Here is a 19,311-nt window from a genome sequence, read left to right as displayed (position 1 = left end):
CGTAATCGTGTCCGCAGTGTGACGTCGCTCGTGGTGACACGTGACTTCGATAATCATTCAAGACATCTGTTATCTGCGCGATCTGTTGCTTGAATTGACGAATTGAAGTTTAGAAAAATAATACAACATACAAACGGAATGTCTGCGTACTTTTTGTTTTACTTCGCACCGAAGCAAGAGAGATGTACTTCCGCTTCGTCTGCATGTTCCCACGGTCGTGCGGTCACGTGCGCAGGTACCGAGACTATGCCATTTACTACCGTGTTCCAGCGCGTGATCATGCACTGCGATTCGCTTGTTCTGCCTCAGTATTCGTGTAGCACTGAATTATACCGCTAGTCATGTTTCCGTACGCACAGCGCGCAAAATCGTGCGCTGCGCGAACGAGACAACAGCTCGCGCGTGGCGCGGTCAGCGGAAATGCGTGGCGCAGGAAAAATAAAAAAAGCGAGGAGAAAAAAAAATGAAGGCGGGGCCTGTGACGTATGCGTCGCACCATCCTCGCGGTCTGGTATGGGAGAACGCAGGGAAGTAATTTCGCTTGAGAAGGCTAGACGGGGCGAGTGGAGAGAGCGTCTGCCAAGCAAGACGCTCTCTCTTTCAGCAGCCCGCTTGCTGAAATCAAGGGTTCGCGGCACTGAAATATTTCTATCTCGGCTATTAATGGGGGGCCGATATGAAAAATTTTTCTGGCAGAACGCTCCCTAGAGGACATGTAATAACTTCAAGCACATAACTAAAATTTCCTATGGGGCCTGGTGAGGGGCCCCTTAAGTTAAGGTCGTTTTACACTCGAGCGGCATCAGCGCAGCAAGTCGCACCGCACGCAAGCGATCATGAGCGGCCCGCCGTTGACGACCGTTCTAACGTCATGAAAAGCATTCGGGAACTTTTGCCTTGTGCGGCGACCGCAAATCTGCCCTCTAATTGGGCGGCTGGGGTGTGACGTCTTCATGGCAAACACGGTGCTTGCTCGAAGTGAAGCAAGGCGTGAGGCCTGGACCCCATTTGCTGCAGCGACAATTTGTTGTTGTGGTATTTGTGATCATTACAAGAGTTGTCCAGCATCCGCAGAGTTAGTCATCGAACGCTGCAAACCGTTGCACCCTTCCTGATCTCTTCAGTGCGTGCGATCGTCAACAGAAACAGACGGAGTGCAGGAAGTGCGCTGTGTTACTCGAGGGTCCGAAGAAATGAAGCCGCCGATTTCTTGTTTTCTGCTGTTTTTCGCGTGTACATTATGAAAGTCAAGGATATCACATATACGTGCATCCTTCGTGTGATACACTTTGATTGTGAGTCGAAGTGAAAAGTGTGTGATCGCCTCACGCCGCATATGAAATTTGGATGTGCTTTCTCTATGAGGCTCATCGCACGGAACAGTGCGTGTATGTGTGTGTAGGCGAACGTCAGTCCTGTTCAATTCACAAATGATAATACGAACAGTATCTATAAGCAATCTTGCCTCGTTATCGCTGTCATTCGTCATGCGCTACTCCGTGAGAGGTGTTTCACTTGCTGCGACGCTTCGTGGTTGCTGCAAATGCCCACAGAACGTGTCAAGTTCGAGCCCTTTGTTCCCTGTTTGTGCGAAGCGTGTTAAGGAAATACAAATCTTAGTATGTGCCATATGTCGCAGCGTTACTTGATGTAAAAGTGTTCGTTTTGTGCAACGTGCGTGTGTTTTGAAGCGAACCCTGCATAAGCATTGCCGGTAGCTTTCTTAATAGAGAAGCTCTGTCGAACCGGTCGTTTCTATGTGGTAAAAATATGATTTATGTCGAAAGTTTATTTTACACTTAATGATACAACTCTTTCCGTGGGACGAATTTAGGAAGGAATGGAAAAGTTACACCTGTCTCTGACCATGACCATGAAGTCTCTGACCATGAATCTCTGACCATGAAGTCTGTGACCATGAATTTACAGTAAATACACTGTTGGAATGGAATGCTCTGCCGGCCGAATAACAAAAGTATTGCCAGCAGTTCACAGCTGTGGTCACCTTACTATTTCTAACAGAGTCGCCCAAAAGAAACGTGGCCGGTACTTTAAAGACCTGCCTTGGTTGTTCATTCTGTGGTTCGTATCGTCTGTCTCTTCTATTGGCCTTCAATGATTCGCCAACACAATTTGTGACTAGTACCAGCGTAATATGACTGTGAAGTTCTTTAGGTAATATCTTCCTGTTTATTTTGCTAGCAGTCAGCGTCTTAAAATCACTTATGCCCACAGAATATGCCTGTAGAGTGGTTTGCTTGTGCGGTTCCACCCGGCTGTAGCGTATAATTTGCAGGTGTAGTGTGCTTGATAATCTAAATCCTGTTCATCTTTATTTTGCACATGCCGAGGGTCCACTTGTTAACGCAGCCATATGCAGCTGCGCCGCTCGACACAAGCAAGATACAAAGGCACGTCTGCCCCTCTTTCTATTTGTTGGCAGATTCCCGGCCATGGTGCTTTGTACCTGAGAATTCAGCTACCGTCGCAATATCAGCTGCAGTGGGAATATTTGGGGCAGAAATGACGAAAGTCAGCCAGTAAAGGCGAACTGCTCGCGAAAATATCTTTATTGTTATTGCCAGCCGGCGTCAAAGTATCCACTCACTATGAATTAACTGCGTTATCTTGGACAGTGCGTGTATGTGTGAGTGTAGGGGCTGTAAAGCGTTTCGCGCGGTATATATCATAATCAACACCCAGCTCTTGGAGTGGCATGTCAGGCGAACAGCGAGGCTAATATCTCCAGCATACCAATAAAGCTTGTTTCTCTCTCGCTCTCCCTTGGAGAGTGCCTTACATTTTCTTTTCACATGAACTTACTTCGCAACTTGACAAACTATCGCCGTGTCATAAATGTCTGAGTCACATCCAGACACACTTTATTTTTTCGATTTCTGAAAATATCAGCTTATTTGTTTAAGTCAGCTGAAAAAAAATTGCTCAACCCCGGATATATAACTTGCTGCATGTGAAAAGAATGAAATGAAGTTGCCGACGCCAATATGGATTAGTTTTGTGCACCCCAGAATATCTGTTTCTTCAGAAGCGTGTCTATTTATGTCTATTTATGCATATTCCATTTGTGTCTTGATTGCAAAAGTTGTGCTGCTCATGTAACACGCAGAAGAATATAAGCACACTATTTTCCATCATCCCACCTGACAGCTCTATCCTGGCCAAATGATGCATTGATAGAATTAAAATACAGTCATCACGATTGCTCAAGGAAATGCTCATACTTTATCACTATTTACATTCAATAAAACTCAATCTGATTTCTAGAATCTTCGTAGCCTAACTCCCAGGTCCCCGGTGCTGGAGAACAAACGTCGAAACAAACGAAGTAACGATGCACTGCCCCGCATGCAAACGCACACCTTTGCCCTTGAACAGCCAGCCTCGTATTAAATTCTTAATTCCAACTTTCTCGTCTCAATTTCGACGGCAGAGGTTGAAATACCCTTCAATACAGCGCACCTTACTTCCTCAAAGGCAAACAGAGCCACAGCTGATACCCGCAAAAACTTAAGAAACATAAAACAAAACAAAACAAATTGCACTGATACAAAAAAAAAAAAACTATTGAAGCTACAATGATCGTAGGAAGGAAGGAAGGAAAAAGTAGAGAAGGAAAGGCAGGGAGGTTAACCAGTTTAGCGTAACCGGCTTGCTACCCTACACATGGGAGAGGGATGGGTGCGATGAAAGATGGGGAAGGGGGAGAGAGAGAGAGAGCACATAGCACAGCACACAAACATCGTCCGGTAGAGTCTATCAATCTGGCATTGTACGTGATAACACTGTCAGAGCCGCTTGTCCAATCCCGTCTCTTTCAAAAACTGAAGTAGTCCCTTTGTCGCCTTCACCTGCGATGTCTTCTGTCGGCGGCATGTGAAAATCGTGTCGAGGGACAATGGTCTAGTGTCAAGGTGCGCGAGAACGGATGCCAGGGACTGTCGCTGAACATTATATTCAGGACAGTCGCACAGAATGTGTTGCAGCGTCTCCTCGCAAAGACAGGCATTGCAGAGAGCGTTGTCGGCCATTCCAATGCGGAATGAGTAAGATTTCGTGAAAGCCACCCCTAACCATAAGCGATAAAGCAGAGTCGCCTCGCTTCGGCGGAGTCCAGTTGGCATATAGAGATGCATCAAAGAGGGCAGGTGGTATTGACGGTTGCTCTGGTTGGTCTGGCTGTTTGGTGTGCACCATGAAGAGAGCGTCATCTCCTGTGCAAGCACTCGAAGTCTGCTAGCTGCGTCGGATCGTGAAAGCGGTATGGCCTCTTCTTGTGCGTCTTCAAGAGCTGCCCGAGCTGCATTATCGGCGTCTTCGTTTCCAGTGACGCCGCAGTGACTTGGCAGCCACTGAAACGTCACGTGGTGTCCTTTCTCCTGTGATGTATGGAGTAGGCATCTAATATCGAATACGAGCTGTTCGAATGGCCCGCGACGCAGAGCTGATAGTACAGATTGTAGGGCTGCCTTTGAGTCGCTGAAGATGGACCATTGTCGAGGTGGCTCCCGACTGACGAAACGGAGTGCAGCGCGAAGAGCAGCTAGTTCAGCAGATGTCGATGTTGTCGGGTGGTCAGTCCTGAAGCTGATGGTAATAGCTTTTGCTGGGACAACCACAGCACCGGACGAACACTGGATGTTTGTGGAACCATCAGTATAAATGTGTTCACTGTCCGCGTACCTCTCGTGCAGAAGAAGCAGAGACAGTTGTTTGAGGACAGGCGACGACAGTTCAGACTTTTTTCCTATTCCTGGTACACTGAGATGTACTGTGGGGCTGATAAGACACCAAGGGGGTGTCGATGGTTTAGATGCAGCGGTGAAGCCCGAGGGAAGTTTGTCGTTGTACTTGTTGATAGTTTTAGAGAATGATGATTGGTGCCTGTCTGAAGGTAGTGCTGCAAGGTGGTGATAGGGAGCACGTGCAAAATGTCTGATGTGCGTTCTCAGGGCTTCCACCGTAATGTGAGTTCGCATTGGATGGTCTCGAGCAATCGCAAGAGTCGCCTCTGTTGACGTACATCTGGGCAAACCAAGGCAGACTCTGAGTGCTTGAGCTTGTACTGCCTGCAGAACACGAATATTTGTCTTGCAGGTGTTGTTCAGTACAGGTAGACTGTATCTTAAAAAACCGAGAAAGAGAGCTCTGTAGAGTTTAAGCATTGCGTCTACTGACATCCCCCACGTCTTCCCTGTCAAGTATTTGAACAACTGGGAAGTAGCTGTCAGGCGCCGTTTCATGTAGGCCACGTGTGGGCTCCAACAGAGGTCTCGGTCAATAATGACGCCAAGGAATCTGTGGTTTCGGACATAGGAAATGGTCCGCCCATTGATTGAGATGATATAAGGCGTCATCGGTTTCCGAGTAAATGCGACTAGTGCGCATTTTTCAGGTGAAATGCTGAGACCCTGTTTACACAAGTAGTTCGCTGTCAAAGTGGCCGCTCTTTGAAGTCGCGCACGTATCTGAGGACGTGTGACTGCCGAAGTCCAGACACAGATGTCGTCAGCGTATGTTGAAATCTTGATGGTAGTTGGCAAGCATTCAGCAAGTCCAACAAGAGCGAGGTTGAATAGCGTCGGGCTGAGAGCACCGCCTTGAGGAACGCCCCTGCTGGTATAGCGTCGCGTAGTTGGGCCATCGTCAGTTAACACATAGAATGATCTTGCAGACAGGTAACTTGCAATCCACAAAAAAACTCGACCACCTAGGCCAACCGTCGCAAGAGCGTCGAGAATGGCCTCATGTAATACGTTATCGTATGCCCCTTTCACATCTAAGAATAAAGCTGCAGATAAACGCTTACGGGACCTTTCGTGCTGGACATATGAAACGAGATCAACTACACTGTCGATGGAAGAGCGGTCACGTCGGAAACCAGCCATGGAAAGCGGATAAATCTTGTAAAATTCAAGGTACCATTCCAGGCGGCCAAGGATCATCCGTTCCATTATCTTTCCTACACAGCTGGCCAGTGCTATTGGGCGGTAAGAGGTGAGTTCTAATGGGGATTTGCCCTGCTTTAAGAGTGGCACCAGGCGGCTTACTTTCCATTCGTCCGGAACATTTCCCTCCTGCCATGAGGAGTTGTAAAGGCTCAACAATTCTATCCGTGCGGACTCTCCGAGATAGCACAAGGCCCGGTATGATATACCATCTGGACCCGGAGATGATGAGCGCCTGCAGAGAGCTAGTGCCGCTTCGAGCTCCTCCATTGTAAAAGGAAGGTCCATGCGGCAATCACGGGAATGGGGGACGTCAGCTCGGGCTGGAGGATCTGGACGAGCCGCTTGGTCTGCGATCCGCGCACAAAAGTCTTCTGCGACATCGATGTCTTGCCGCCCTTGGAAAAGCGCTAGCGCCTTGAATGGAAAACGCCGTTCTACTACTAACCAAATAGTGCATGCGAAACCTCAGTTTACTAAAACAAACTGCTCAACGCATTAAATTTTCCGTTCACCTTGCCTTTTTGTAAGTTTCAGGGAAAATAGATTCCTGTATAGAATTAGACTCTACCCGGAGCAAGCGTCCTTTCTTATGACGGATTTGTTGGAGTCAAGTCAGTCGATAGTGGTCTGCTTCGAAACTGAACTTCGCTCCGTACAAACAGCAAGACAACTTCTGGGCCACCCAAGCTATATATACAAGCAGGTGCATTCATTATATGAGGCACGGTAGTCCTCTTCTCGGTTGGTTGACTTGCTGCTAGCGTAAAGTACTGGATGCTCCTCCCAGCTTCGCCTGTGTAAGAACTACTCCCAACCCGCGGTCACTGGCGCGGAACTGCACGACGAACTCTTTAGACTAGTCTGGGGTCGGATGCGTCGGTCTTGACATCAGAACGATTTTTAGGTCATGAAACGCTCGTTCTGTCGCTTCGTCCCAACGAACTTGTTCGGGCTCTTTCTTTCGGAGCACGTCTGTCAGTGGGCTCGATGTCTGAGAGTAATTAAGGATGTATCAGTGGAAATACCCCGCAATCTCAGGAAACTACCTGGCGCCTGTCTTTGTCCGCCGTTGAGCAAGGTTAGTGATATGCCCTAACTTTAGTTCGGAAGGCCACCGCGTTTCCTTACCCATGACCTCCCTAAGATAGGTAACCTGTGAACACCCGAAGTTGCAGTTTTCAGCCTATACCGTGAGACCGGCGTCCCGCAAACGTGCTAGTACAGTTCTTAGTTGTCCTATGCGCTAGTCCCAACTGTTCGAGAAGATCGCCACATTATCCAACTACGGCATCGGACAGCCTCGCACGTCATGGAGAACAATGTTCATTAGCTTCGAAAAGCTAAAGGGTGCGTTTCTCAGGCCGATACTTATCATGAGGGATCGAAATGTACCAATCGGATAAATAAAGGCCACGTACCTGCTCAAGCTTTCTGACATGGGTACCTGCCAGTACCCTCTAACCAAGTTGGGAAACGTACATCGCGCCGCCCACACATTCTACCCGGTCTCGTATGTTTGGTATTGGGTAAACGTGGTCTTTCGCCACCGCATTCATTTCCATTAGCCCTTGCATGGACGAGGTCCTTTCCCACTCTCTTCTGCGAGAATGATGAGGGAAGTGTAATCACTATCCGCAGGCACAATTACCCGTGTTCGAGCACTCGCCTTATTTCACCTCCATTATTTCTCGCCGGTGAGGTGAGATTAAGTACGACGCTGACCTGGTTAGTTCTTCAGAAGTTAGCTCATTATCATCAGTGATGAGATCTGTCGTCGCTGGCCGGCTGCTCAAATGCTGACCAAGCTCATCAAACAGCTCCCGAAAGTACCTTACTTGATTAGTGTTGAGAGCTTATGTGTTCACAGACAGATCCAATATGTCATCTACGGTGCACTCCGCGTCTGTCTCTGTGTCCGAAACTGGAATTTGAACCGCTACCGTATCTGACGCATTTAGTACTTTCTTCTCAACCTTCTTCCGGCATGGGGCTTCATTAAATTGCTGTGGCAAACGCCTACTTTAATGTTTCCTGGAATTTCTACGGTGTAATCAGTCTCCGAGATCATGTATATAACCTCGACAAGGCCTCTCCCACTGTACTTGTAGTTTCTTTTTCCGTGAGGCCGTAGAGAGAGAGAGAGAGAGAGGAATATAGGAAGGCAGGGATGTTGACCAGTCAAGGAACTTAAGTCAACTACCCTGAAAACTCGACTACGCGTGTTCCTGTCGTAGGCGTCCTTTAGTATTTTTCACACTAGCTCACGCAAGACATTCGGGCGGTCCAGCAACTTCAACACGTAGCTCACTACCGTCTGGCTTTCGCCCATTACTTCCCACATTTCTCGCAGCACTCTCAGGGAAGAGCGGAGGGCGCGGCCGTAAACCAGCTCTACTCGGGTGGACCCCATTGCTTTCTGTGGAACCGTCCACAATGGAAACAGTGATGAAGGTAAACAACCCTCACATTCCTCTTTTTCTCAACACTGTTTGACTGCGAGTGATACATGGAGCTGTGTATTAGCTGTACCCCGCAGCTTTACAAAAACGTTGTTGTTAAGGCACTTCTAAATAGTTCCCCGTGGTCAGCCTGAACTTCAGCTGGAAGCCCAGTCCGCGCAAAAGTTGGCAACAGAGCGCCAACTATCTCGACTGAGTGAAGATTGTTTAAAGTAATCGCCTCGAGGAAACTTTGTCGCCATAAAAACCATCATCAAAAGGTATTTGCACCCTGCTCTGCTATGCGGCAAAGACCACTTTGTGTCGAGTACCGGCCGTCGAAACGGCTCTGTGGTCAGGTGAACCACCTCTGAAGGGACTTCGAATTATTCTCCCGGTTTCCCAACTTGTCGACACGACTCACACGATCTTACAAATTTCTCAACGTCCTTAGAACATCCGGGCCAGGCATATTCTAACGAAAGCCTCTCTTCTGCTTTGTTGATGCCTAGACGACCCGACCGGCCATTTCCGTAACACAAGCTTTTGCTGACACATTTCCGTGACACAAACCGGCGAGCTTTCCTTCTCCCCTCTTGCCGGCCAACCTGCTTCCCGTTCACAGTGCATACTCGCCGTTCTATTCCGCACTATTCCTCGATGTGAAAAGCGCCTATGATAATGTAACGCATGAAGCCATCCTTGATGCCCTGGAAAATAATGGAATTGGTAGACGCATATTTTGGTGGATTCGGAGCTAGCTATTCAAAAGATCCTTCTTTGTGCACAGTGCAGATGGCCGAACCGCTGACCGTTACACTTGCCGTGGCGTCCCTCTAAGAACCCCGGTGGGGTTCTTAGCACCACTTTGTTCAACCTTGCAATCCTTGGGCTTGCCGACGTTCTACCACATACAGTAAACCTTTCCATATATACTGACGACATATGCAGATGGGCCTCGGCAGTTACACGTCTTCAGGTGCGTGCACGGCTCCAAAAAGCAGAGACACTAACATCATCGTATCTGTGCGCTCAAGGCATGCAGATATTTCGACCGAGAAGTGCGTCTTAGTTGCTTTTACCCACAACCCATGACCTGGTACCCCATTTATATTGACCACCAACCAATTTCCTACGCAAAAGATCATCTATTCCTAGGCGTTATTGCCGACAGAGACCTTCCATGGAGCCCCCACATCTCATACTTGAAGAAGAGGCTTACTTCTCTCTCGCATATACTAAGGTTTCTTGCCGGTAAAACGTGGGGCACATCCGTGGCATCTATGCTTCAACTATACAGGACGCTCTTCCTAGGATACTTGCGATATAGCACACCAGGGCTGTCCGATGCTAACAAAACTAACATCCATGTCCTACAGAGCATTCAATGCCAAGCCCTTCGAACATGTCTGGGGCTACCTCGAAATGCTTCAACCGTGGCAACAATTGCCATCGCGAGAGACCACCCAATAATGACCTATATAGCTATCGACGCACTCCGGGCGCATGTTCGCCATATATCCAGAGTGCCTGACCACCATCTCCCTCACTTGCCTGATAAAAGACCCAAGGCAGCGTTCTCCAGATCAATTGCGGTTAACCGGCACTCTTTGTCTTTGAGGCACTCACCTGCAACAAGAACGCCATCCCCTATGTGGTGCTTGAAAAAGCCTCCTGTGTACCTTGCTGTTCCAGGAATAGTGAAGAAAGCTAGCCTGAGAACCGCGGCTTTCAAGCAGATCACATTGGTACTTTTGCATTGTTCATACGCTAACCGAATCCATGTTAACACGGATGGTTCCGTCTCGAAAAACTCTACGGGCGCCATTGTTCTAACATCTCAATCGGTCGTCATCAAGTTTAAGACTTCACACGTGACGACATCTACAGGTTCCGAACTGGCCGCTCTTCGCGCTGCTGTCGAATACATTGAAAAAGAACCGCCCAACAAATGGGCAATACCTTGTGATTCGAAAGCAGCCCTCCAGAGCTTGGGAAGTTTACGACGTGGCAATTATGAACAGCCGGTGTCACAAACCAACGAAACCGGCCAATGCGCTTCTGAACGAGGACATGATATCATATTTCAGTGGCTGCCGGGACATTGTGGCGTCGTTGGTAATCACCTGGCCAATGACGCTGCCCGACGTGCCCAGGCTGGCGCACCGACACTCCTTATACCTTTATCGAGAGTCGACGCTGCAAGAGAGCTTTGTAGTCTCGCTCGTACCATCACGTTAAGTTACTGGCATACACCACAGAACTCTAAGTGTCGTTTATACAGCCTCGACCCCTCACTGAAACTTAAATTACCAGCGAACCTTTCACGACGTGACGCAACACTGCTGTGTCGGCTGTGGGTAGGCGCGTAGCATTCACCAACTCCTACAGCTATCGTATTGGAATGGCGGATTCACCAATGTGCGCTAAGTGCAAGTGTGAAGAGACCGCCAGTCATCTTCTCTGCCACTGTTCTCGCTTTGATAATCAACGTGAGACTATCCAGTGCGCCTTGAAGAGACTGGATGACAGGCCATTTACGGAAGCGAAGATCTTGGGAGCCTGGCCTCACAGTTCATTAGCCCAGAAAGCAGTTCGAGCGCTTTTTCACTACCTAAAGGCAACAGACTTGAGTGCCTGACTATAGACCTCCTACGCCTAAGTTTTCTCTCTATTTCTTTCACTCCCCATTCCTCTCCGCACGTGTAGGGTAGCAAACTGGACTCAGTCTGGTTAACCTCCCTGCCTTTCCTTCTTCCGTTCTCTCTCTCTGTCTCCCAATTATACCGATACTGCCTACCCTTTGACTTCATTGCAGCGCAAGCATAAGCCTTCCACCTTGACAGCGGATTGCAACTCATCGTTTGGTCAACTGAAGTCGCTGCTCTCTTCCGGAGCAATGCTTCGTCATTTTGACCCATCTGCCACAACAGAATTGCACACCGGCGTGAGTAGAATCGGACTTAGCGCCGTCCCTTTCCATCGTCTTGGTGACGCCGAGCATGCGATGGCCTAGGCCAGCCGTTCATTGAGCAAGTCCGAACAGCATTACACCATCACTGAGCGAGTGTACCTCGCTGTCCATATCTGGGATCAACTTCACGATCGTTAGTGATCACCATTCACAATGTTGGTTGGTTGGTCCCCGTGACCCGCCTGGCCGTCTCACTTGATGGGCGCTACGTTTGCCGGAATTTGACTTTGCAGTCCGTTACAAGAGTGACCGCCATCATGCGGACGCCGATTGTCTTTCAAGGCTCCCTCTGTCAAGATATGAATGTGACGCCCACAGTTACCCTGAGTTTCTGGCCACCATCGACGTCCCTCTCCTTCACGACCTGGCTACCTTCCCGGAAGAGCATTGCAAAGACCACCACGTCGATGCCCTCTTCGTGTCAGCTGCCCGGCCGACAGGTGACAATCGCTCTCGAATCCAAGGTGGCCTGCTGTGCGAAAATAATTCCGCGTCTAATGGGGCCCGCTTCTCTGAGCGATCGCTAAGAATTTGAGAACTCACGTGTTCCCTGTTATGCAAGATAACGCTACCGCTGGGCACATGATTTTCTGCAGAACATAGCACCGCACTCAGGGCCAATTCTACTGGCCTAGTATGCGACGGAATATAGAAAAGTATGTGGCCGGTTGTGAAAAGTGCCGAAAATTCGAGTGCTCTAACATTGCTCTGGCGGGATTCCTTTCCGCCGTGGCACCTCCAAGATCTCCTTTCGAAATGGTAGGCGACGAATGGTCTCGTTCAGCGAACTTAGACAACATTTACGAACATGCTTTCGATGTGCGTCAATCCTAGGCACGAAAATAGGGATCAGATGTTGCTTTTTCTCGCATACGGCTACAACACTGCAAAGCATGAAAATACCAGCTAGAGCCCATTCTATCCTCTCTATATAGACCAAGCATATATAATATCATTCTGCCTTTTACTCCTCATGAGGACTCTACCATCATGAGGACCCTCTGCCGCGCTGAGGAAGCGCGTCGCATACCTTAGCTCTGTACGTTGGCGTCCGAGGGCTGCTCCAAGATCAGCTATGATTCACGGCATAAGAATGTGCCATACGACAAAGGAGACGTAGTGTGGCTTTGGACAGCACGTAATTCGCAAGCGCGGCCTGTGCCAGAAGTTTCTGGCTCGTTACACTGGGCATTTCGTCATCACCGATCGCCTAAGTAATGTGACTTATTCCATTGCTCGGTTGATGTCTCATGGCTACCGTTCTAAAAAGACGCAGCTTTTTGTTGTCGTCCGCCTCAAGCGCTGTCATTCTCGTGGCCCTGAGTGCACGTAACAGTTACTCTTGCAGCGGGCTTCGCCTGCGAAGGGAGGAGTGGTATACAGCGACAGCAAGGACGGACGAAGAGGAGGGTAAAGTGTGCTTGCCTTGGCTTGACTTTGGAGCGAGCAGGCACGGCAAATGTTCAATCCTATTTGTGTCTTGTGCACCATATAAGCCAGCATTTGATTTCATGTCGTGTGCCTGTTTAAGCAGTTGCTGATTAAGAAAGACACATGTGAAATCACTTACTACGTCAACCATTTCGCATGAGAGATCACTGCACTCTTTGTAATGCTTAGACACTTAGTAATTATTTATTTGCTTTGAGTTGAAATACAGGCGTGGTGCACTCGTTTATGTTAGCATATGCGCTCATTTTTTTAATGTGGGTATGCATCAGCTAACGAAGTTGTCACTACATGAACGACATTTTCCTCATGCCCAACTCAATCAAATAAGTTGAGTAGTTTGATATAGCTCACGAACTTCATGCATCCTGTGCAAGTTTTTTTTTTATCTTGGAAAAAGAATAAAAAAGGAACACGTGCATCGGTGATGTTGGCAGCAGGAAGCGGTCTCAAGGCGATTATCCTTGATTGTCGCCATTGCTCAGAGATGAAGTGTGCCTGTATGCACTTTGTCCACAGGCCGTACAATGTTTAAATGCTAAATGAGGTATGACGAAGTAGTGAAGGGACAGTAGATTTGCCACCTAGTCCTTCTTGCATGGGCATCGCTGCCTTGTGTACCACCGTAAACATCTGTCATTTCCTAAGGCACGGATGAGACAGTACTACTTCTAATTTCGGGGACATGTTTTAGCAACAACAATAAAAGTACGCATTCAGTCATTTTCTAATAATGAGGTGTCTTGTCCTCACTATCAATTACTGTTTGTTTTCATGCAAACATTCTGCTGTTAAAACATATCCAATAAGCTTCTTGGCATGAGGTAACTATCGTACATACATTTCACTTTTATGTCTGTCATAACCAATTGTAATCAAATGTAGGCTCACTTTTTAACTTAGAAGCTGCTAAAAAATGTGAGCAGCGAAGTGAAACTAAATCAACAAGTCATAGTACAAGATTCACATGCGTACTTGGCGATGAAGAGAAGTGACTTATCCATCTGCACAGCTGTATTCCGCGATAATCGAAGTACATCTACGATTAGGCTAATATATACCGCAGCGGCGCTTCAGTGAGCAACACTGTTGCTGCGACACATCCCCTTGTTCATTGCCTTAAAAACGCATTTGTCTTCGTATGCACGCGCGTTCTGGGGAGCTTTCGCTAGCACACCTGCAAAAAGTGCGTCATTGCGTCAGACATAACCGTGTACATAACGATATATGTTATTGCAACACAATGCGGTACAATAAATAAAATAAAAGCGGTACAGGTAAGCTAACTCCGCAGTGTTTCAAACGTGCGTCACCGCGCCAATGCAACACTTGCAGTTGCAGAACAGAATGTGACAATGCAAGAGTGCCGTTTTCGCTATGACGCGGCAGGTTGAACCCACATCGACAAAGATATGCCAGTGTCGTCTGTTAATAGTTGCCGACTCGAACACCCTTGGTCCTCCGGGTGGTCGTCGGCTTTCAACAGACGTACCGCCTCCAAATTGGAGTGCGTATGACGGCGAATGCGAATCACTCGTCCTGCCCCAGCGCAAATCAAAATTTAACAGCCGTTCGCCAGCCGCCCGCCGCCCATGCGCCGCAAGCGTGCGGTGCGGCTTGCAGCGCTGGCGCGGCTTGAGCGTAAATTGGACTTTAAAGGTCCCTTACCGGCCCACATGGAAAATTTCGGTTACACGCTAGAAGTTGTTACGTTAGCTGTATGGAGCGTTCTACCCCGGCAATTTTCCTAATTTTTTGGTCACTAGCCTAGATAGAAACATTTCAGTGCCATGAACCCATGATTTCACGAGGCGAGCGTCCCCCGCCCAAAACAGACACTATTTCCACTTGCCCCCGTCTACCCCTTCGCAAGCGAAATTCCTTCTCTCTGTTCTCTCATGTGAGAGCTGGAGAGGATCGCGTGACGCATACGTCACAGGCCCCGCCTTCATTTTTTCTCTCTCGCAGTTTTGTGGCGCGCGCACTTCCGTTGACGGTCTCGCGTGCAGCCTGTTTCGTTTGTCTCGTTTCGCGTAGCGCACGATTTTGCGCCCTGTGCACGAGATACCCTGACCAGCGGTATAAACTGACTTCACGAACACTTAGGCAAAAGCAAGCGCATCGCAAAGCACGATCGCGCTCTGGAACGCGGTAGAAAATAACAATAGTTTCGCTGTCTGCGCGCGCAACTGCGCGACATGAGTCAAGCAGACGGAACGGAAGTACATCTCTCTTTCCCGGTCCGAAGTAAAACAAAAACGCCGGGACAGTCGGTGTGTAAGTTTTATTATTTCTCTAAACTTTATCTCGCATACGGAAGTAACAGGTGAAACAAATACGAGATGTCGGCACGAATAAATCTCGAAGTGACGTGTCACTATGAGCGATGTTACAGCACTGACACGTGTACGTAGGTGCACCTGCGCAAGAACACGTTCACTCGCCCTGTAGGAACGCGGCGCCCGCGAGGAGCAGGGCGCACGGCGTTCGGCTTTGAACTCTTTCCGCGGCGCGTTGGGATGTGATACTTAGCAGACACGATCGTTAGCGCGCACTGTATGCACTGCTCGTGTAAGCTCAAAATGACAAGACCTGGTGAGGGGCGCTTTAACCAAGATCCCGCCGCCACGGCTCACCTCTAAAAAACACTCTCTCCTCGCATGCCTGGTCACATTTCTGCCCAACGGGTTTTCACGGCTTTCAACATCATTCCTTTAACGACCGTCGTATGCGTCGTTGGATGACCTCGGTGCCACTGCAGCCGCACCCAGTACGATGATCCTCCATTCATAAAGCCCCGTTAAGTAAACATGGTCAACCGCAACGAGAACCCCAACTACCAAAGTCTCAAACTGACTCTCCTGCGTAATGTATTCCTTGGACGTCATTTGGCCCAGCCAACCCCACCTGATCAGCCTTGGCTGACACCAAGGCCAGCCGCCTGGCATCCACCCATGGAGGCACTATCCCCTCTACTGGCTTCGAAGACCAGCCTTTACCACTTCACTTCATTAATGACATAAGGCCACCGTGGCGCGAAAAAAACTAAAATGTCTTTGACTTCAAGTACAACCCTATGCTAATAATATTTGTGTACGTTTTTCAATAGTGTTTTTTTTTTCTTTTACTCCGAGTACTTAACAAAAAAAAAAAACTACAAAAATATGGGAATTACGTTACTGTAGGTAAATTATCGGCCCAGGAGAATCTTACATGAAAAAAAAAATGCCAGGAGCAATGCCTTGAACAGTTATGCTAACTAGGTTATCATTAGTTCATAATTAAAAACTGTAAGGCGCATGCTTACATAGCAAAGTTCAAACGGAATTGCCATAATTTTTGTCTGTCTAAATGTCAAAACGGCCATGACAAACCAAATAACTCGCGTTAAGTTATTCATTCAATTTATGATATGTTCTCAGGAGTGCGCAACGCGGACCAAAGCGCGCTCCCCCCCCCCCGTCCCCCCCCCCCCCGTGACGTAGTATTGCGGCGTAAAATGAAACTTGACTGTAATCATCATCCTCATCAGCCTATCTTTATGTCCACTGCAGGATATGAATGCCCCTTCCAGCGGTCTCCAACTATACCCCTGTATTGCGCTAGCTCATTCTAACTTCCGCCGGCAACTTTTCTAATTTCATCACACCACCTAACTTTCTGCCGTTCTCGAATGCGCTTCCCTTCGATTGGCACCCATTTCGTTATTCTAATGCACACCGATTATCAGCCCTACGCATTACATGGCCTGCCCGACATCATTTCTTTTCTCCTCGTGTCAACTAGAATAACAGTTATCTCTCTTTGATCTCTGATCAACACCGTTCTATTGTAGTCTTAACGTTAGGCTTAAAATTTTTCGTTCTATCGCTCTCTGCGCGGCCCTTAACTTGTGCTAGAGCTTTTTTGTTGACCGCGACGTTTCTGCCCCATGTGTTAGTATCGGTAGAATGCCATGACAGTGCTAAGCTCCCTGTTAGCATTTGGTAAAGCTTGCCGTATGCACTTCAACCATATTAATTCTGCAAATTTCCCTCTTATGTTCAGGGTCCCCTGCGAGTAATTGACTCCACAGACTAGACAGGCTGACTGATGATCATGAATTCTTTTTCCCTTGCCAGGCAATTGAAGATTAGCCTCGTTTTCACATATTAATCTTCAACCCCATTATTACACTTTCTCGGTTGAGGTCTTCAATCGAATGTTACAGTTCGTCGCCGGTGTTGATGAACAGGGCAATCCCACCTACAAACCGAAGGTTGTTGATATATTAGAGAGTTTCAGAATAGGGACCCCAATAGTTTTAGGCCCCAAAGAGCTATGCGGGTGGGCACGCAGGAGTGAAGAGATTTAGAATAGGGCGTTGCCTTTGCGGAAAGCGTCTTGCGCTCACAACGCCACTACGGCGTCAAAGAAAAGCTATTAGAAATAATAAAATAAAATATACCACTTTATGATAAGAAGAGCAATTTCACTTTCGTGTTTTCCCGTTTAATTACAATGTAGAGGTTATTCTATTAGCAGCATACAATTAGTGGCGCTTAGTTTTGAGTAACCAACTTTACGTGCCTTCACCAGCCAAGCTAAGCCGTGTTAGGCCTACGAGCCACGAATTCGACAATAGAATTCGGAATCAGCGTCGTCTAATGCATCACTCTTCATAACACGTGCCAGTTGTCAGAAAGCGAAAATCGCAGTCACTTCTAGCTGGCGAACTTCGCGCCTTACCACGAATGGAGTCCAGTTTGGTGGTAGGTTAGAGCCGTCTCTTCGATGGGTGCCGCCATGTTTGTTGACGCAAATTTTTTGGAGCAGGTATTGGGGCTCGCGCTAAATCAGTGGAATAGCGTGTCCGACGCAAAACCGAAGCTCAGTTTGCTTCTCGCGCATGTGCAGTGGCTTCGACGCTATTTCTTTGGGGCCCCAAACGTTTGGGGCCCCTATTGTAAAACTCTCTATTGGTCGTTCAACGTCACTCCTAATTGTTCCCAGTACAATAGCTTTAACATTTTTTCTGGGCATGCAGCGAAGAGCATTGGAGAAACTGTGTCGCCTTGGCTGACTCCCTTCGTAATAAATATTTTTTTTTTACTTGTGGAGAACCAAGGTAGCTGTGCAATCTTCGTACACATTCCCCAAGATATTCACGTGTGGCTCCTATATCCCTTGATTACGCAATACCTCCGTGACTGCTGGCACCTCTAATGACTCAAATGCCTTTTCATAATCTATGAACGCCATATAGAGAGGTTGATAGCGCTCCACTGATTTCTAAATTACTTGATTGGTGATATAAATGTGATTCATTGTGGTATATTCCTTCCTTAAGCTAGCTTGTCGTGATTGGTTGAAATCAAGTGCTGTCCTGATTCTACTGGAAACTATTTCGCCCCTGCTGCTGAAATAAATACGCAGCCAATGGGTAGCTATTCACAGCGCCAATGGAAGCTCGTAGGAAAAGGGACGTGCTAGGATAGCTTCGCATTACGTAAAGCATTTTATGGAACACAGGGGTTGGACACAGACTCGCGTTGCGGCGTGGATACCGAGGCGAATTTATTGAAAAATTGGATGCGAGATAGTTAGACTACATGGCCATTTTCATAGGTAGAGACGGAACTAGACTTTAATGCCGATTCCCTTCAACTTTCCCACATGAACATGTGCCGCAAAGTTGGTAAACATGAGGGTAATATTGCAAATAGTTCTACAGTAAATGTATTGCTTTTATTTTGGGTAGAAGTAGCATGGGGGGGGGGGCACCTAGGCAAATAATTCGTCTGTAGTTATGTAATTCGAGTAACTTTTGTAGGTTTTTTTATAAAGTATTTGAAGTAAATAAAGAAAAACTTGGAGGATGCTTTAGCTTCGCCTTTTCGAATGGAACGCGATGGCACTGAAATATCCCTGGGTGCTTCTGGAGCTTCCCGGTTACTGCACCTTATCTAAGTGTAATGTTTGCCGCGAAACGCTGGTGTCGAACGCTGTACACGAAGGTTAGCCTTCTGGTAGAAGCGCGGTCTCTTGCGCGGGCCACGATGCGGCGGAGGCGAGCGTCATCTGAAGGTTTTTACTGTAAAGAACAGGGTGCAGGGGGCCGCTCCGTGGGCTCGAAGATTTGGCGTCCGCAAATGGTATTGTAGAAACGCTGGAAAAGGGGTTTGTTTGAGTTTCCGCGTGACAGGATTACGTTTTCTCGTATACTCAAATTATAATTCGACGCTATCATGTAATAAGGTTGTCTGTAAGTCGTACTTCAGGATTTTTCTGACGTATTTAGCTTTGAGAAATTCTGTTAAAGGGCAACTCCGGCGATTTTTCGATGTCCATTGATATTAAAGAAACTTTGAATATATGTACTTTTTTGGACCCTGATTATCTGCATCTAACTATATGGCTGCAAGTCATTTAGCTTTCCTGAAAACGAATTTCAAAAATATGTTGCGTTCTAGAAACATGACTTTCTGCTGGCCACCCTGTG

The 19,311-nt window shown here is 47.7% G+C and overlaps 1 protein-coding gene across 1 annotated transcript in view; it reads right to left on the bottom strand.

The window, feature by feature from the left end:
- LOC142574755 (uncharacterized) overlaps positions 1–11,769 on the bottom strand; it is a 63,922-nt gene extending 52,153 nt beyond the window's left edge. The window contains exon 1 of the mRNA XM_075683772.1: positions 11,704–11,769. Within this exon, the coding sequence (XP_075539887.1) occupies positions 11,704–11,769 (66 nt within the window). The remainder of the gene's footprint in view (positions 1–11,703) is intronic.
- Positions 11,770–19,311: the final 7,542 nt, after the last annotated feature.

Source organism: Dermacentor variabilis, chromosome 3 (assembly GCF_050947875.1).
Source record: "Dermacentor variabilis isolate Ectoservices chromosome 3, ASM5094787v1, whole genome shotgun sequence".
Lineage (NCBI taxonomy): Eukaryota > Metazoa > Arthropoda > Arachnida > Ixodida > Ixodidae > Dermacentor > Dermacentor variabilis.
The sequence above is the reverse complement of the archived record's forward strand: the minus strand, read 5'-3'. Positions and strand labels throughout refer to the sequence as shown.